At 36.6% G+C, this 16,588-nt stretch overlaps 1 protein-coding gene, 1 long non-coding RNA gene and 1 other non-coding gene across 6 annotated transcripts; all 3 read right to left on the bottom strand.

The window, feature by feature from the left end:
* Positions 1-1,452: 1,452 nt before the first annotated feature.
* LOC108951758 (uncharacterized) lies at positions 1,453-8,684 on the bottom strand. 2 transcript variants are annotated; one of them, XR_010497371.1, is made up of 5 exons: positions 8,539-8,684; positions 6,482-6,560; positions 6,185-6,310; positions 3,081-4,858; positions 1,453-1,867 (listed from the first exon to the last, which is right to left on the bottom strand). It is a non-coding gene; the product is annotated as an uncharacterized LOC108951758 (long non-coding RNA). The 2 variants fall into 2 exon arrangements; XR_010497372.1 differs by lacking the exon at positions 3,081-4,858 and having other exon boundaries at positions 1,453-1,986.
* Positions 8,685-9,149: 465 nt separating this feature from the next.
* TRNAW-CCA (transfer RNA tryptophan (anticodon CCA)) lies at positions 9,150-9,221 on the bottom strand. Its single transcript has one exon. It is a non-coding gene; the product is annotated as a tRNA-Trp (tRNA).
* Positions 9,222-9,617: 396 nt separating this feature from the next.
* On the bottom strand, positions 9,618-15,835 carry LOC108951757 (transcription termination factor MTERF8, chloroplastic-like). 3 transcript variants are annotated; one of them, XM_065155307.1, is made up of 4 exons: positions 15,742-15,835; positions 14,376-14,527; positions 11,462-13,400; positions 9,618-10,202 (listed from the first exon to the last, which is right to left on the bottom strand). In XM_065155307.1, the coding sequence occupies exons 3-4, from the start codon at positions 12,535-12,537 to the stop codon at positions 10,154-10,156; spliced, it is 1,125 nt and encodes a 374-aa protein (XP_065011379.1). In that variant the 5' UTR covers positions 12,538-13,400; positions 14,376-14,527; positions 15,742-15,835; the 3' UTR covers positions 9,618-10,153. The 3 variants fall into 3 exon arrangements, with proteins under 3 accessions (XP_065011379.1, XP_065011377.1, XP_065011378.1); XM_065155305.1 differs by lacking the exon at positions 9,618-10,202 and having other exon boundaries at positions 11,177-13,400; XM_065155306.1 differs by lacking the exon at positions 9,618-10,202 and having other exon boundaries at positions 11,177-13,400; positions 14,376-14,549; positions 15,742-15,818.
* Positions 15,836-16,588: the final 753 nt, after the last annotated feature.

Genomic DNA, 16,588 nt, shown 5'->3' with positions numbered 1-16,588 from the left:
GCATGATTTGGAGAGAGAGAAGCCTCTCTTCATACTCACCTGTAGGGCTAAGATTGATATAGCTATATATCTTATGTTTGTGGAAGAGAGGATTTGGTTCCATGTGGACATTAAAGATGTAGAACAGTTGGGAAAGGATGAAATTGGATTTTTCTAATATGGCAGAATTTTTGGTGTCTCAGACTAAAGAGATCCTGACATAATTAGGAATATGCTTTTTTAAAAATGTTATAGTTAGCTAAAAGATACTGCTTTATGAATTAATTGTCAATTTTATTTTCACTCTAAGAAATATGGTTTTGAATAACCAAAATTCTTAGAGAATCATTGCATGGATCATTACATGTCTTAATTCTTCATATCTTTTTGAAAAACTTCAATGTTTGTATAATTTTACTGATGGTAAGTAAACTCACTCTTACATTGTCTAACTGACATGGGCCTTTATTTTTTTTTTTATTACAATCATTTCCTATTTAAATCACCTATCATGTTCAATATTAGGCTTAATTTAATAACATTATTGCAATTCGATGGATGATAAAAATTAATCAATTTAATTTAGATTGGCTCAAAACACTTGACATCAAGTTTATGAAAAATATGGAAGAATAGACCAAACATCACATGAAAAATGAACTAGGCACATAGTTATACTTAAGAGTTATAAAAAACGATCTAAGTAGAGGGGTTGGTGATGTGATAGACCCACTTAAAACTTGAGAGTTGGAAATCTCATCTAATAAATATTTATCGATTCTCAAGCTTGATTTAGTTAAATATATTTTTTATATTTAAAATGTTGATTTGATGATAGTAGTGTATTAGACCCTTACGGTTCTATTGTTGTTATTGTTATATATATATATATATATATATATATATATATATATATAAAGGACAATAAAACAAGTGAGAGCTTCCTATATTACCAACTTCGGCTTAATCATCAACATGCATACCAATTCAATGGAAAGAATGATATCTAATTTTAGGAGGTTTTGAGACTGAATTCCAAAATAAAGTACTATATAAACATATGAGAGAGAGAGAATTCAGAAAAGTTTCGTTATATGTGTAGTAAAACCCTAGTAAACACACAAAAAAGTTAACTTGAGATACATGGCTTCCATCATAAACCTTCTATGAACCCAAAATTATGAACATATGCTCTTTGACTTCCATCATAACTTCTCTATGGTTTGTCTTTATTGAGATGTCCTCGTGTTATGTTAATTAAACCATGGCGTAAATATTAGGTGCTGGGCAATTGATACATCTCATATTCGAGTTTGTGTAGGAGTATCTTTATGTATAATTTACAATCATAGAGTTCAACAGCAACAAAAATATCCATGTAGCTGATTGGGACTATAGTTTTGTTGTTATTATTGGATCTTGTGTGCAATTTGATATGATAGAAGAAAATTATTCCTTAAAAAAACTTCCATATGGCTATGAACCTGAACTATGTTGTTAATAGTGAAAGCAACATCTATTTCTGTCGTATGCAGGTAGAGAAAAAGAAAACAATTGGATGATTATTCCTCCCACATTTCCCTACTAAAGAGACTTGGAACATTGGAAGGCAAAATATATATACATGTGGACATAGCATTGTCTAAATGTAAAACAAGCCCCCCATCAACACCCAATAATTCATCATCTTTCTTTTTTGGGGATTTATTTGGTGAACGAGCTTCTCCAACAATTACCTTCACCTCCTTCTTCACTACACACTGGTGAAGGGGTGTCACTAGGATGAACTCTTCCCTTGGAGCTCTTCTCCTCTGTGGCCACACCACCATCTGTCTTCTTCCTCTCCATTTCCTTGCAGCGTTTCCTCAGTTCATGGATGTAAGCATAGCTGGCTCCAAGAGAAGACATGGCTGTTCTTATGAGGACTTCAAGTGATGTTTAGGTGGAGCCATGAAGATGAGGAGCATTTATAGCAGGATAAAAGAATGTGATTCCGCATGTTTAGATCTACATCACATACAACAGCTCAATCAAATTGGTATATAGAGCTACATAAGTTTATCGTTATTAACTTTGGCCTAAGCACTTAGTTCAGATTCATAATGTTATTAAGATATCTCCTCAGATCAAGTTGTGACAAATCATATCAAGGGGGATTTATTAATGGGCATGATGAGGTACCCAAACCAGAAAAGATGGCTGAGTGTAAAGTTCAATATGTTAAACATAAGTGGGACAGATTGTTAAATAAGTCTATTTTCATTAATATGGATGCAAGTGCTTTGAATTAGTGTTTCATACTCATCAAATTAATAAGTTATCAGACTGGGTCGAGATGATGAACAAAAAAATACTTCAAGGCTCATAAAATAAATGAATAAACACTTTGGACCACTGTTTCAGGTTCATGAACTTAATGAAAAAGCCTTTTTTTTCTTCATTGGGCAACTAAGACAACTTTTAATGTACAACTCACCTCCTTTGTCATGAATCCTACACGATGAATTATATATCTAGCTAACATTCATATTCATGCTGATACTACTCTGTCTATCACTTAGTGTTTTATATACCTAATCTAAGCTTTCATACTCTATCATGATAATATATATGTTTCCTATGACACTGATCAAGTGCGTTGAGTAAGCTCGCATTTGGATGTAATGACTCCTCAAACTAAATCATTAAATTAGCATCAACTTGGATGTCACGATGTGAGTCTCATAAAAATTCAATCAAGCCTGATGAGTGTGTGGAGTTTCATGCAACATGTACCTGAATCCACTAGGTTTCTAACATTAGGGTTAAGAAGCATGCTAGAAATTTATCCTGTTGTGCCAAATTTAGTTCTAAAGACATCATGACATAGCTCTCAATTTACCAAAACTCGAGATTAACAGCAAAATTTATCAACAAAGCAGTTATATGTCCTTGAAAAGAAAAAAAAAAGGTTGCTGAGGGTATATAATTCTGAAAACTGACATTAAATAAGATGAAATATTTATTTTCTGAGTCCAATCAGCTTAGTGCAAGAAACTGTAGGAAGCTTCAAGGAAGCTGTTCATCGGGTGGGGAAGACAGGTAAGGTTAACTGCTTTTACCTACTAAAATGAAGAAGGTGGCTTCCATGGATGCCTTTGCCCACAGACTGCAGCCACCTGTTTGTTTAGTATCAAAGATGGTGGCTTTGTAAAGTAGGAAGCACAGATACAACTAAGGCTCCCTTTTATAGGGGTCAGGCATTGTTAGGCCTTCACTACCTTATCCTTAGCTTTTTCGTTAATTTGAGTGGTGCACGATATGGAAGGCCCCAATCAAACATAAAAGATCAAGTATCAGGGCAAAAATGTCAAATCATCAAAAATTAATATGACGTTGTTACTAAAGCAAATCGTATTTCAATTGTAGAACAAAGGTAAGTCGAGCTTGTAGTTGGAGTGGCTTGTGGTAGAAAAACGATAAAAAAAGCTAGATGATGTTGCCAAGATGCATCTCGAGCCCTCGATGCAATCGACTTCGACATGAAGCATCATTTCTCCAACGTGGCCGAATATGACCATAAAGTATCCTTTATCAACGATGTAATGGAATATGATAATGAATTATTCTCTATCTCGAATACGATCGAATCTAGCCACGAAACTCCCTGTATCTCTAATATGGTCAAATCCAGCCATGAAGCTGCCATATATCTCTTAACGGTTTGAGTGACTCCTCACATCTGAGTAACACCCAACAATCCAGCGAAACCACTTAATTTTGATGGTAATCAAAACCCTTATTAAAAAGCCCTAGGTAGTGCTCTTTGAAACCTCTGAATCCTACATTATATTTCTCTAGATTTACTAACTTAAGCATTAAAGACTTTTGTTTGGTATGTCCCCGACTAAATTTTGCATATGCCCCTATTGAACCCAATCATCTAGCGAGATTAAACTGACAATAGACCCAAGCTTGAATCAAGGTTGGCTCCATGGCCCAACATAATGGACAACTATAATATACCAAGTTCGCACGACTATGCCAATGGAAATGTCCCGATGGTTCGGTTAACTCTCCACGTTCGAGTAACGCTTAATAATTCCACAAATTAACTTCCCAATTAATATTGATGATTACAAAAGCTTTATATAAAATGTCCTAGGTATGCTAAGTCACCTAACACCATGGTTTGCAGTACCGGTCCGTACCGCCCGGTACGGGCGGTACGTACCGGTCCGTCAGACTTTCGGTACGCGGACCATATGTTACCGGTCCGTCAGACTTTCGGTACGGGCGGTACGTACCGGTCCGTCAGACTGCTACAGTGCTCGGCACGTCTGAATATACCGCTCGGTACACCTGGGTGTACCGAGCGGTATACCGTACCGTACCGGTACCAAGCCCAGGTCGAAACTCCGATACGGTACGGTATTGCGAACCTTGCCTAACACCCCTTTGAACCCTTTAAAGCAACTGTTACATTTCTCCAGCTCTACTTTGGAAAGACTTTTGTCGGGCATGCCTCTGATTTAGTTTTGTAGGATCTTCTACCTAACCTACTCATCTCCCAACATCAAATTGATGACAGACCGGAGCTTCAATCGAGGTTGGCTCTGCGCCCAACACCTTGAACAACCAAAATATGCTTTAATACAAACTGTTTCATGGGTACCTAAAATTAATTTCATGATACCAAACTACTAAAGAAACACATACTCATAAAAAATGGACAAAAAATTCATTTTATTGTCCTCCAAAAGACTACGATGAAAAATCATATGCCAAAGGCTAGTACACATATATTTAATAACCTGTTTTTTATGATGAAATTTGCCCAACGTAGTCAACCTCATGGAGTTAGGTTGGATCTTCAATTGAAGTGGTAAGACCAAGGAATCTAAACATAGCAATAGATCTTATCAACAAATACTAACTGACTAAGCCGATCAAAAGAGTAAAAGAAGTCAAAATTCTTGAACGAAAAGAAAATAAGGCACCATGCAGTGTTAGCTGACTGAATGGTATTTGGAATTCAATCTCAACTTTCCTTAACTAAGACCAATTATTTGAAAAAGATGTGTGCCACAAAATCCTTCTATCAAAACTTATTCAATTTTATGAGAGATAAGCACATAAAAAGGTTCCAAAAAATCAAAACTATAAAAAGCAATCCACCAACATCTATTCATGTGGTTCTGAAAATGTTAGGCCTCCATGTCAGCCAATATCAGCATGTAAGGTATACTATCATGTCTGTTATCTTATACCATACCCATTTGTAAGATATGATTTGCCTCTTGCAAAATCAATCAGCCAAACTATAATGGTCTAAGTTTGTAAAATCAACTGGTCATCATAACAAAGGCAACAAAAGGTCACTATCACTTTGGCAGTACTCTTCCACATTCAATACTGTATCACGATGTCATCAAGAGGAATGCATTCATTCAGTTGATTGCAAATTTTCACCATAAAGTCACCAAAAGTTTTATCATAAGCTAAACATTTTCAACAACACTGCAATATATTTAACCAAACAAAGAGTCAAAGACAATTACCAATCTACACCATTTATAGCAAACAAAGTAAATGTAAGACTAACAGCAGAATAAAAATCAGAGACAATGTTCAAATTCCAGATTTTTTAAGCTTAAGAAATGTCCTAACAAGATACTGAATAGTGAGAAATGTCCCAACAAGATACTGAAGAGTGGGAGGAAAAATGTTATAATAAAAATGTCTTCAAAGGTTGGCCTTATCTCCATGATGAGTTTGCCTTTTTGTCCTAAACTTAGGTTTGTAAAGTCAATGGAAATGACCTCTTTATTTGTATAGGTAAGACTGAACATGTTAACCTTCTTCAAACTGCGGGGGTGAGTTTTGTGGATTAGACCATTCATTTTGGATAACATGGTAACCATAGCAATGAAACCAAACAACAAATTTCAGCATTCAGGACATGTACCACTGCAAATCCAGGAAGCAAAGTACTCTGAACCTGATTCTAGATCCAATCATACATAGCTGCAAAGAGGGGGTATAGTGATATTGGGCAACATTAAATTAAACAAGCCTACAAGTAACAATTACTTTAGTAAAATTAACAATCCATAGCATGTATTCCTTTATCTTAAAAAACTACCTCTGTTGTTTTTTAAAGCCAATAACAACTATGGTAAAAATGGTCATATTCCTTTCGAACACATTCGTTTTGAAGTCTTACCTAAAATGAAAATGATGCTTCAGGGGCACAAACACGTGTTTTATACAGCAACTGAACAATCGAGGACCTCACATTTGCCCTTCTACTTGATGCACTACAACTCAGTGAATGTGTTGAAAAAGAACCCTGAAGGTTGACAAAAAACAGCATAACCTTAGAATACTATATTATAGTCTTCTATTGATTATGAATATTAGCAAACATGACATAGACAGCAACTAAAGGAAGAAAGTGCAGAAAAATGAAAGGAGATGTAAAGGCTACGAAATTAGCAGCATGGGTTTTAGCATTAAGAACCTGTGTGTGATGTGCTATCAAAGCCATTGCACCTACTTCAGTCCTTCATCTTCCAGAACTAAGGGCATATAGTACAGAACTGCAGAATTGCACCGTTCAATTTACTTTGACGTGCAGAACAACGTCATACTTTAAAACTCCAAGAAATATAAAAAATAAGAAGAACAAATCAAATTTTCCATTGTCACAAAAATGCTAATGTTTCAGTATGGAGGAACAATTCCTAAAGCCTATAATTGAATAGCATGTAAGGTCAAGAATATTGGTTCCTTGTGGAAAACACATATAGAGAGAGGATAGAAACAAAACTGAAAAGCAGGGAATTAACAGAACTGAATGAGCAGTCCAAGTAAAACACAACATGAAACATTATAGATATAGATAAACAATAAAGAAACCATGCTGATAATAGTGCTTTATACCACAAAACTAAATTTCACAGGAAATATTCATGTAAATATGTATATAACAAAGACCAAAATATTATAACAGCCATTCGTTGAGATAGAGTTCATCAGAGAATCTCTGTTGCCTTACAATTCTATCTGTTCAGTTTCAGTCACAAACATTATTTCAAATCCTCAGTTTCAATCACAAACGTTATTTGAAATCCTTGACCCCATCAGTAAGCAACAGCATATGTAACAAATAATTAAAGATTAATTACAAAGCATGTTGAGACATGAAACAAAAGTCAAAACACTGAAATAATCAGCATTTTTCACATGTTCTTGAACAGAAAGGAGTAATACAACCTTGGACATAACAAGTTTACAAAAAGCATGAAAAAAGGAACAACAGCATGTTAGATCACATTGTACGCATGATCTACTAGAGCTGAGTTTAGTGTGTCACTCAAGTACCAGAGAAACCAACAGCACTTTTTGTGCCATAGAACAAGTGTCACGAGTACTTCCTGCAGCACAGATACAAGAAGTCTGTGTATGCACCTTTGTAGCACCTTCTTATGTTTTCTTTCAAAGTAGTGTTGAAGAACAATATTCAAAAAGAATAATTATAAAATGCAAAGGCATACTGGCTCGAAGTGCACTTGTATCTAAAAGTTAAAATTACCATGTAAATATTACATTTTTATCCACCACTTTTCTTTTCTTTCTATGTAGTTTTAAAAAATAATATTGGGAACAATAGATTAGAAAACTCATAAACATACAGATTTGAAATGCTCTTGTTGTAAGCAAAACAATGGATTTATATTGGACATGCAACGAAATAAACTTAGCTCTAGTCATAGTTGTCCAAGAATAAGCCTTTGATTAATTCACATATTGGATTCCTTAGATTAATTTATTAAGAAACAACTGGTGTCTTCTAATATATGTCTTATGGAACTTAATGTCTATCCCTTAATGGCATTGATAGGCCAGAAAAGGGACACCAATCCTTTATTTTTTATAAAAAGTATACTTAATGCTTTCTTTCATCATCAAAAACAATTTAAAATAATTTTAAATATCTGAAAAGTCTCTCATTTATGACTAGTTGATAAATGTGTTTGGTCATTATTATTATTGGACTTGTGGATCATATAAAGTGTCTTGTCGATTCCAATAACTAATGAGATTCCCAACACTTGCATCTAAGTATTAAAACTGCCATGTAAAAGTTATATTTCATTTTCTGCCACTTCTAGGTCATCGAATGTGTAGTGCAACGGGATAAATTATAGCTCCAATTTCACAATTTGGATACATTTTACACGTCATCCAACTGTATGTTGCTCCTTATAAACATTAAACAAATTAATGAAAGAATTACACTGGCTAAGTCCAATGAAACTTCAGCTGAACATAATAATGTGTTGGGATTCATGTCATGGTTGGCATTTTTGTCAGACTTTCTTTGTCATTCCCCTTTATCATGAAAACAAGTAGATAACCCACAGTACTCATTTAATTCAAACCACAATCCTCCTCGTGTAGACGAATCAAATGCATGATACCAAAGAGAATCGTCGTTTCAGACAACAAACGTCACATAAGAAGATTTAATTCGGAGCAAGAAAAGGGAGGAAGGAGGAAAGGGGGGAGCCAAACCAAATGGGGCTTCGAATTGGCCAGCGGTCGAATTCCAAATCTTTGTCTTCTCTCCGCATTTGTCGAAGGAAAGCGACGACGATGTATCGCGGACGGAGAATTGGGACAGAGAAAGGGGATTTGGATGAGGTTTGTATGTGTGTACGCAGGCGTGTCTATATATATATATATAGTTGTGTGTGTATTTTTAGATTAATGTTATTTTTTAAAACCCTATTGTATGTAATTATTCGAACCTCATAAAATGTATTTAGAGGGTGAATCTTATTACAACTATACGATGGTTCTGTGACGAGACAAGAGTTTGTGCCACAAATTTATTCATGTATTCATTTATCAGCTACTTTTCTTCTTTTTTACTGATATTTTGACATCTCTATAGATTGAAATTAGGCTAAAATTAGTGTTATATAAATCATTAACAAGTATTTCTCACAGAAGGAAAGGGAGCTAAGATCGATGGGGTCCACTAGTGGGTCCGTCGCTTAATCCAATCACAAGGTCTAGAAAAAGGAAAAGGAGCTTAAGAATCGGATAGGGTCCACTTGTGGGGCCGTTCAGTGCTCCATTCACAAATGCAACAAAAAAAAAATATTTCAAATTTGTAAAATTGAACCCGACGTGAATCGAACACGCAACCTTCTGATCTGGAGTCAGACGCGCTACCATTGCGCCACGGATCCAATTAATAAAATTTTAACATATATTATATTTATGTTTTAAATAATTATGGATAAATTTCTAATCATATGTCGTAATCATCTCAAGATCCACAATGTTTAACTCATATCGTTCCATGAGGATTTGGGTTCATGTGTTGTATGATCCGATTTGATCTTGCTTTTGCCCCTTGAGGATTATCTATTCCAGGAAGGATAAGATTCATCGATTTCGTCCATTTGGATACAATTTTTAGATCATTTTAATCAACGAATTAATCCAGTTAATTGAAACTTTCATTTTTGATCCAGTTATTAGGTAGAATTAGGATCCATTTTAGCATCTTATTGCTCACATCTATACAATCATCAACTCATGCTGTCATTTTTTAACTGTTAATGCATTTTATATGAGCCAAATTCAGCAAATTTTAAACTAACATTTCCCCCAAAGAGTCAATATAACACAATTCTGTGTAAAATGAGCTTTTCAGTGGTATACAGGGTAGTGTTAACATACACAAACTTACCTTACACCGCTAACGATAGCAGAAACTGAGCAGCAAGTGAAAACTCAAGTTGTCGAGCACTTCTACATCTGAAGCATGCAGTGCACCAGCGTTTATTCTCTTACCGATAAGTAACTTATCAGTCTCTGCCCAGATCGATACATACCAATCCATACATTGAGATACCAATATACTGACACATTATCAACCGGTATGTAAGGAGCCTCAAAAACGAAGAAACAAATGAAAGTGGATGAAGGAGGAAGTCGGATGAAGAAGAAGAGAAAGCCATGTATTAAGAGTAGGGAGGAGAAAGAGGAAGAAAGAAGATGAGACCGTCGAGAAAGAAAAAAGAAGGAAGAGGATGAAGCAGAATATGAAAAGAAAGAGGAGGAAGCGTACCTGAAATCAATGACAGAGCAATGGACAGCGGACAACAACAATCGTTCATGCTTGCATGTAAGGGGAAGAGGGCTCACGAACACAAGCCACAAACCTGTGAAATATTTTCTTTTATTGATCGGATTGGACCAACCAAACATGCTGCCTATTCTATACCGATGCCGACGAAACAACGAGAAGTGCTTCTGCCATGTATACATGATTATGGACACTATGCAATCACTAGTTCACAATTTTCCAAAGTGTCAAAATCATTGGCTGAAACTTAATAAATATAAGGAGCAGGAACAGTTCATATTAGGTTATGGGTTACTTCTGTCCTCTTCCTTTTGCCTGTAATCCTCCATCTATTCTACCCGATGGATGTAGTAGCAAACAACAAATGCAGTGGATGGATGCAGTGAATAGCAAGCAAAGCAAAAGCAATGTTCCCTCTGATTTAGAATCACAATCACAGTTTTCTCTTTTTTCTTTTATCTTTTCACCATCTCAACTTTCCTCTTTTCTTTCTTCTTCTCCTTCCGTCTTTCTTTTTTCTTCCCTTTGAGTTTGAGGTCATCAAGTAGTGTAAAATTCACCCTAAAATCAATAAACTCAAGTATTTTCAACTGATTCTAGCTGATTCAGCTGAGAAATCGACCAAAATTAAATCAATCTTAGACAACATCCGTGCAGATTCGACGTATCATGTCAAAATCGATCAAAAGCACCAATTTTTCATCAAAGGAGAAAAAAACGATGCAACCATAACTCCATAGTGTAATAGTAATGTGACCTTTGAAACCATCATCTCAAAATTCTTCATGATAACATAATGATATCAGCTACAACATAAGCAAAGCATCTACTTCAATGCACATCAAGGAGAGCCATAGATCAAACAAAGAATTTGTTTCAGTTTCATAGTCACTACGACACACACACACACACACACAAGCGCACACGTCTGCCAAATGTGTTCCCAGAAGTTGGTTAAAAAAAAGAATGGGACAACAGTATCAATTCCTACAGTCGCTGATTTTTCCCATGCAGGTAATTATCAGGAAACAATTGACCAAATCAACATGCTACAAGAAGTCATTGTGTTCCACTTCATATTGCTTTCCTTTCTTTCTACATGTATGCAGCTACATTCCTCTTAATGCACCAGAAAAAAAGGAAGCAAATGACATAAATCATATTACTAATAAGTCTCAAACTGCAGATCAAGTTAAGCAGAGAGTAAAAGGCTGGAACCAGAAACCATGGATTGCAGGAGCCAAAACCTACAGCTAGCTAATCCAGAACTACTATTTTCTCGCACTGTACAATTCAATGAGCTCCGGAAACTGCTTCTTGTAGATGATGACATACCTTTCCAAGAACTTCTTCTCTGGACACAGCATATATGTGAGCGATTTGGGATGACCAGCGCACAGCCCCCTGGACTTCAGGGCTGCCATGAGCTGATATCTTGGGATCAACCTTTTCTCGAAACTAAATGTCAAAAGCACAGGCCGGAGGGCGATATAAGACGGAGCATATCCAGCCTCATTCACGAAGAATTCCATTTTCATCTTCAGATTCTTCAGGGAACATGCCAAGAAACCAGGAGTCTTTCTGAATGCGTCGAGGAAGTCGGCCTCTGACCACCCGAAGGCCCCGAATAGCTTCTTTTGCGCATTGAATCTCTCCACGCTAACATTGGAGAGCGTCCACAGAATCCAGTGGAACCTCCCCGAGGTGCGGGCTACTCCGAATCCCTCGGCACGACTGATCAAAGCCCTCAAGGTTTCCGCCCTCAGGGTTACCAACGTGGGCTGGTACCTCAGGATCGTTCTAAGCTTTTCACCCGTGAATCCACAGCTCCGTAGCATCTCGATGTTTGGCTGGATCTTCTTCTCGATGCTAGACCCGAGAATCCACTGGTGGGTCTTAAAGAGCTTTATGAGGAGGTCGTTGGATCCTATGAGTCCCTGCCAAAACTGGATCTTGTGCACCACGGTGCGGACGCGATAGTTGATTGCGGAGGGATTGGCCACGAGGAGGTGGGTGATGTCGGACTGTGAGAAGCCTAACTCCTGGAGAGTTCGGAACTTGGCGGCCAGGGTCGTCTCCACGTCGAGGAGAAGCCACCGGGGGTTCCCAGACAGCAGCTCTTTCACATGGGTGTCGTCGAAACCGTGGCTTTTGAGAAAGCCAAGGACGGAGTCGGGCTGCCGGCGGGACGCGATGCCGCCGAGGAGATTCGAGGCCTTGGCCGCATTCTCCGGGGAGAAGCCACATGACGTGACGAGGTATTCGGCCATGAAGCTGGGCTGAAGAGCTCCGCTTCCGGTAGCGGCGACGGAGTAAGAGGAGGAGGAGGAAAGTAGAGCATCCGCGGGACGCGGTCGATAGATGAAGCAGAGGGTTTTGGAGAAGAGAGAGAATGCCGGTAACCTCTTCATCGGTCTCCTCCTCTTGTCCGAAGACACAAACCGTCACCAACACCGTATTCCCTTCCTCTCCGACTGCGCCTGAAAAGCAAAAAACCTCGAAACCCTACGAGCAAGCGGTGGAGAGAGAATTCGCAGATGGAAGTTTTTAGTGACTTAAGTTAATATTCTCAATAAATTGGATAGAATATTTTAGATAAAATTATTAGACCAATTTTTTTTATTATTTTAGATGTATAAAATCATTAGATAAAATATTTATGCATACAAATTAATTAGATGGATTTCAGACCACAATCCATCATCATAATAAGATATATATATATATAAATTTATCATAATAAACCTTCAACTTTGTTTAACTCGTAACAAGAAAAACCGATATGATTTGTACTCTATCTAAATAAAAATATTTTAAAGCTCCAATGAAATTAAAATTTCATTCAAATGGATCTGAAAGTAGTTCCAAAACTCTCAAGCAAATTGACAAGAAAAGAAGATACGATCTATTATGGATGGATTCAGTCTCATATTCTGCAGCACCAAAATTGATGAACTAGGGAAATATTTAAAGCTGCAAGTCTGTCCGAAATGAGAAAATGTGTTCTATGAAGTTCTAAGCAGAAAGTTAAGGACTCTAGGAGTAGCTGGTATCCTCTTAAAGCTACTCCTGTCTATGTTTGAGTTACCAAGAGGAAGCTTGAACTTGGAAGCTTGTACTTTGTAAGCAGGCCAAGTTACTTTTATCTCATGTTCATCGAGGAACACGATTGAGTAGGCCTGGTGATCAGATCAGAGGAATGCTTGTACTTGGAGGTCGTCAATCCATGCCAAAGGTGACATCCATAAAAGAACTTGCTTGCTCCAACCAGATTCTGAAAGCCAGATGAGCAAAAATATGGCTGATAATGAACGAAGAAGAGCAATAGCTTTTCAGACTATAGGAAATCCAACTCAAAATTAGAGCACAAAGTCTACAACCCAAAGAACGGAAATAGAAGAAAACAAAAGAAAAAAAAATGGAGCAAATTCAGTATCAAGATGCCAGAATTCTTGCACTTGGGCAACAGGATCGATTGACACGAGCAAAAAGTTGTCTGAGGGACATTAAAATAATCTGATAGATAAAAGCTCAAAATTATCAGTATAAAATTATCACCACCTAGGGTTTTTCTTCTTTTTTTTTTTCATGATGTCTTGTTAAGACGTTGGGATATATTAGATATTTACAAGACAACTAAACTCTGATTCACAAAAATTTCTTTTCATAAAATTTAAATTTTTTATCCTCCAAATAAATTTATTTTTAAAATACTTGTTAACCCTAACAATCCGCTGGGAGATCATTCTTACCAAAGATGAACCCAATAAGTAAAATTGGAACCCGCATACAAACTTCAATTGTTGTTGTCTTCATTGTTGAGCTTGGATAATCTCTAGGATACATATTACCATCCTTAAAATATTATGATCCTTAGTTGGCCATAAATGTGACTATTCCATAATATTACCATCCATTGTTGAGCTTGTATCTTTTGTGCAATTTGATATGATAGAAGAAAAATATTCATTAAAAAAACTTCCATATGGCTATGAACCTGACTATGTTAATAATGAAAGCAACATCTATTTCTGTCGTATCTAGGTAGAGAAAAAGAAAACAATTGGATGATTATTCCTCCCACATTTCCCTACTAAAGAGACTTGGAACATTGGAAGGCAAAATATATATATATATATGTGGACATAGCATTGTCTAAATGTAAAACAAGCCCCCCATCAACACCCAATAATTCATCATCTTTCTTTTTTGGGGATTTATTTGGTGAACGAGCTTCTCCAACAATTACCTTCACCTCCTTCTTCACTACACACTGGTGAAGGGGTGTCACTAGGATGAACTCTTCCCTTGGAGCTCTTCTCCTCTGTGGCCACACCACCATCTGTCTTCTTCCTCTCCATTTCCTTGCAGCGTTTCCTCAGTTCATGGATGTAAGCATAGCTGGCTCCAAGAGAAGACATGGCTGTTCTTATGAGGACTTCAAGTGATGTTTAGGTGGAGCCATGAAGATGAGGAGCATTTATAGCAGGATAAAAGAATGTGATGCCGCATGTTTAGATCTACATCACATACAACAGCTCAATCAAATTGGTATATAGAGCTACATAAGTTTATCGTTATTAACTTTGGCCTAAGCACTTAGTTCAGATTCATAATGTTATTAAGATATCTCCTCAGATCAAGTTGTGACAAATCATGTCAAGGGGGATTTATTAATGGGCATGATGAGGTACCCAAACCAGAAAAGATGGCTGAGTGTAAAGTTCAATATGTTAACCATAAGTGGGGCAGATTGTTAAATAAGTCTATTTTCATTAATATGGATGCAAGTGCTTTGAATTAGTGTTTCATACTCATCAAATTAATAAGTTATCAGACTGGGTCGAGATGATGAACAAAAAAATACTTCAAGGCTCATAAAATAAATGAATAAACACTTTGGACCAGTGTTTCAGGTTCATGAACTTAATGAAAAAGCCTTTTTTTTCTTCATTGGGCAACTAAGAGAACTTTTAATGTTCAACTCACCTCCTTTGTCATGAATCCTACATGATGAATTATATATCTAGCTAACATTCATATTCATGCTGATACTACTCTGTCTATCACTTAGTGTTTTATATACCTAATCTAAGCTTTCATACTCTATCATGATAATATATATGTTTCCTATGACACTGATCAAGTGCGTTGAGTAAGCTCGCATTTGGATGTAATGACTCCTCAAACTAAATCATTAAATTAGCATCAACTTGGATGTCACGATGTGAGTCTCATAAAAATTCAATCAAGCCTGATGAGTGTGTGGAGTTTCATGCAACATGTACCTGAATCCACTAGGTTTCTAACATGAGGGTTAAGAAGCATGCTAGAAATTTATCCTGTTGTGCCAAATTTAGTTCTAAAGACATCATGACATAGCTCTCAATTTACCAAAACTCGAGATTAACAGCAAAATTTATCAACAAAGCAGTTATATGTCCTTGAAAAGAAAACAAAAAAGGTTGCTGAGGGTATATAATTCTGAAAACTGACATTAAATAAGATGAAATATTTATTTTCCGAGTCCAATCAGCTAAGTGCAAGAAACTGTAGGAAGCTTCAAGGAAGCTGTTCATCGGGTGGGAAAGACAGGTAAGGTTAACTGCTTTTACCTACTAAAATGAAGAAGGTGGCTTCCATGGATGCCTTTGCCCACAGACTGCAGCCACCTGTTTGTTTAGCATCAAAGATGGTGGCTTTGTAAAGTAGGAAGCTCAGATACAACTAATATATAGCGGAGGAAGATTAGAGATCAATGTTGTGATGAATAACTCCAATACTAATGTTGCACAATGTTGGGAATCAACTAACCCCACTCAAGATTAAGTTTCACTGAAGAAAGTTTATTGCCAGCAAGTACACTGCTGTATGCTATAGATTAGATTTGATTAAAAAAGAATAATTCAGGTTATCTATAAGTTTTCTGAATGTAATTTTACTCGTATTGAAAGTTGACAAGACTATGATTTGAGCTAAACAAAGTTAATAGACCAGTTAATTTATCAGGCCCGAGTCGTGACATTTTGTATTAGAGCCGACGTAGTATTTCAGCATAGTGAAAGGGTTCGAGTAGGAAAAGACTACTCGTGGATGTAGTCGGATGATTCAGTCACAACATGGAATCACCACTGAGCTATATCTCACATATATCATACTAGAGTTTTGATCTCGGTTATATTGAGCCTTGACAAAAATGTGAAGCTCTTAAGAAGGAAAAATTGAAGTATCCCGATTAATCCCACATCCGATTAGCTCCAATCACAAGTGGAACAAAAAGAAAATATTACAAGTATTTAGGATTGAATCCGATATGAATTCAACATGCAACCTTTTGATATAAAGTCAAATGCGCTACCATTGGCTAGCGGTCAAATTTCAAATTTTTGTCCTCTCCACATTTGTCGAAGGAGAGCGAAGACGATATATATATATATATATATATATATATATATATATATA

Source organism: Musa acuminata, chromosome BXJ3-6, assembly GCF_036884655.1.
Source record: "Musa acuminata AAA Group cultivar baxijiao chromosome BXJ3-6, Cavendish_Baxijiao_AAA, whole genome shotgun sequence".
NCBI lineage: Eukaryota > Viridiplantae > Streptophyta > Magnoliopsida > Zingiberales > Musaceae > Musa > Musa acuminata.
This window is presented reverse-complemented; position numbering and strand designations above follow the sequence as displayed.

What these genes read in the sequence shown, in the direction of transcription:
- LOC108951757 (XM_065155305.1), bottom strand. Translation starts at nt 12,537, where the DNA reads ATGAAGAGGTTACCGGCATTCTCTCTCTTCTCCAAAACCCTCTGCTTC.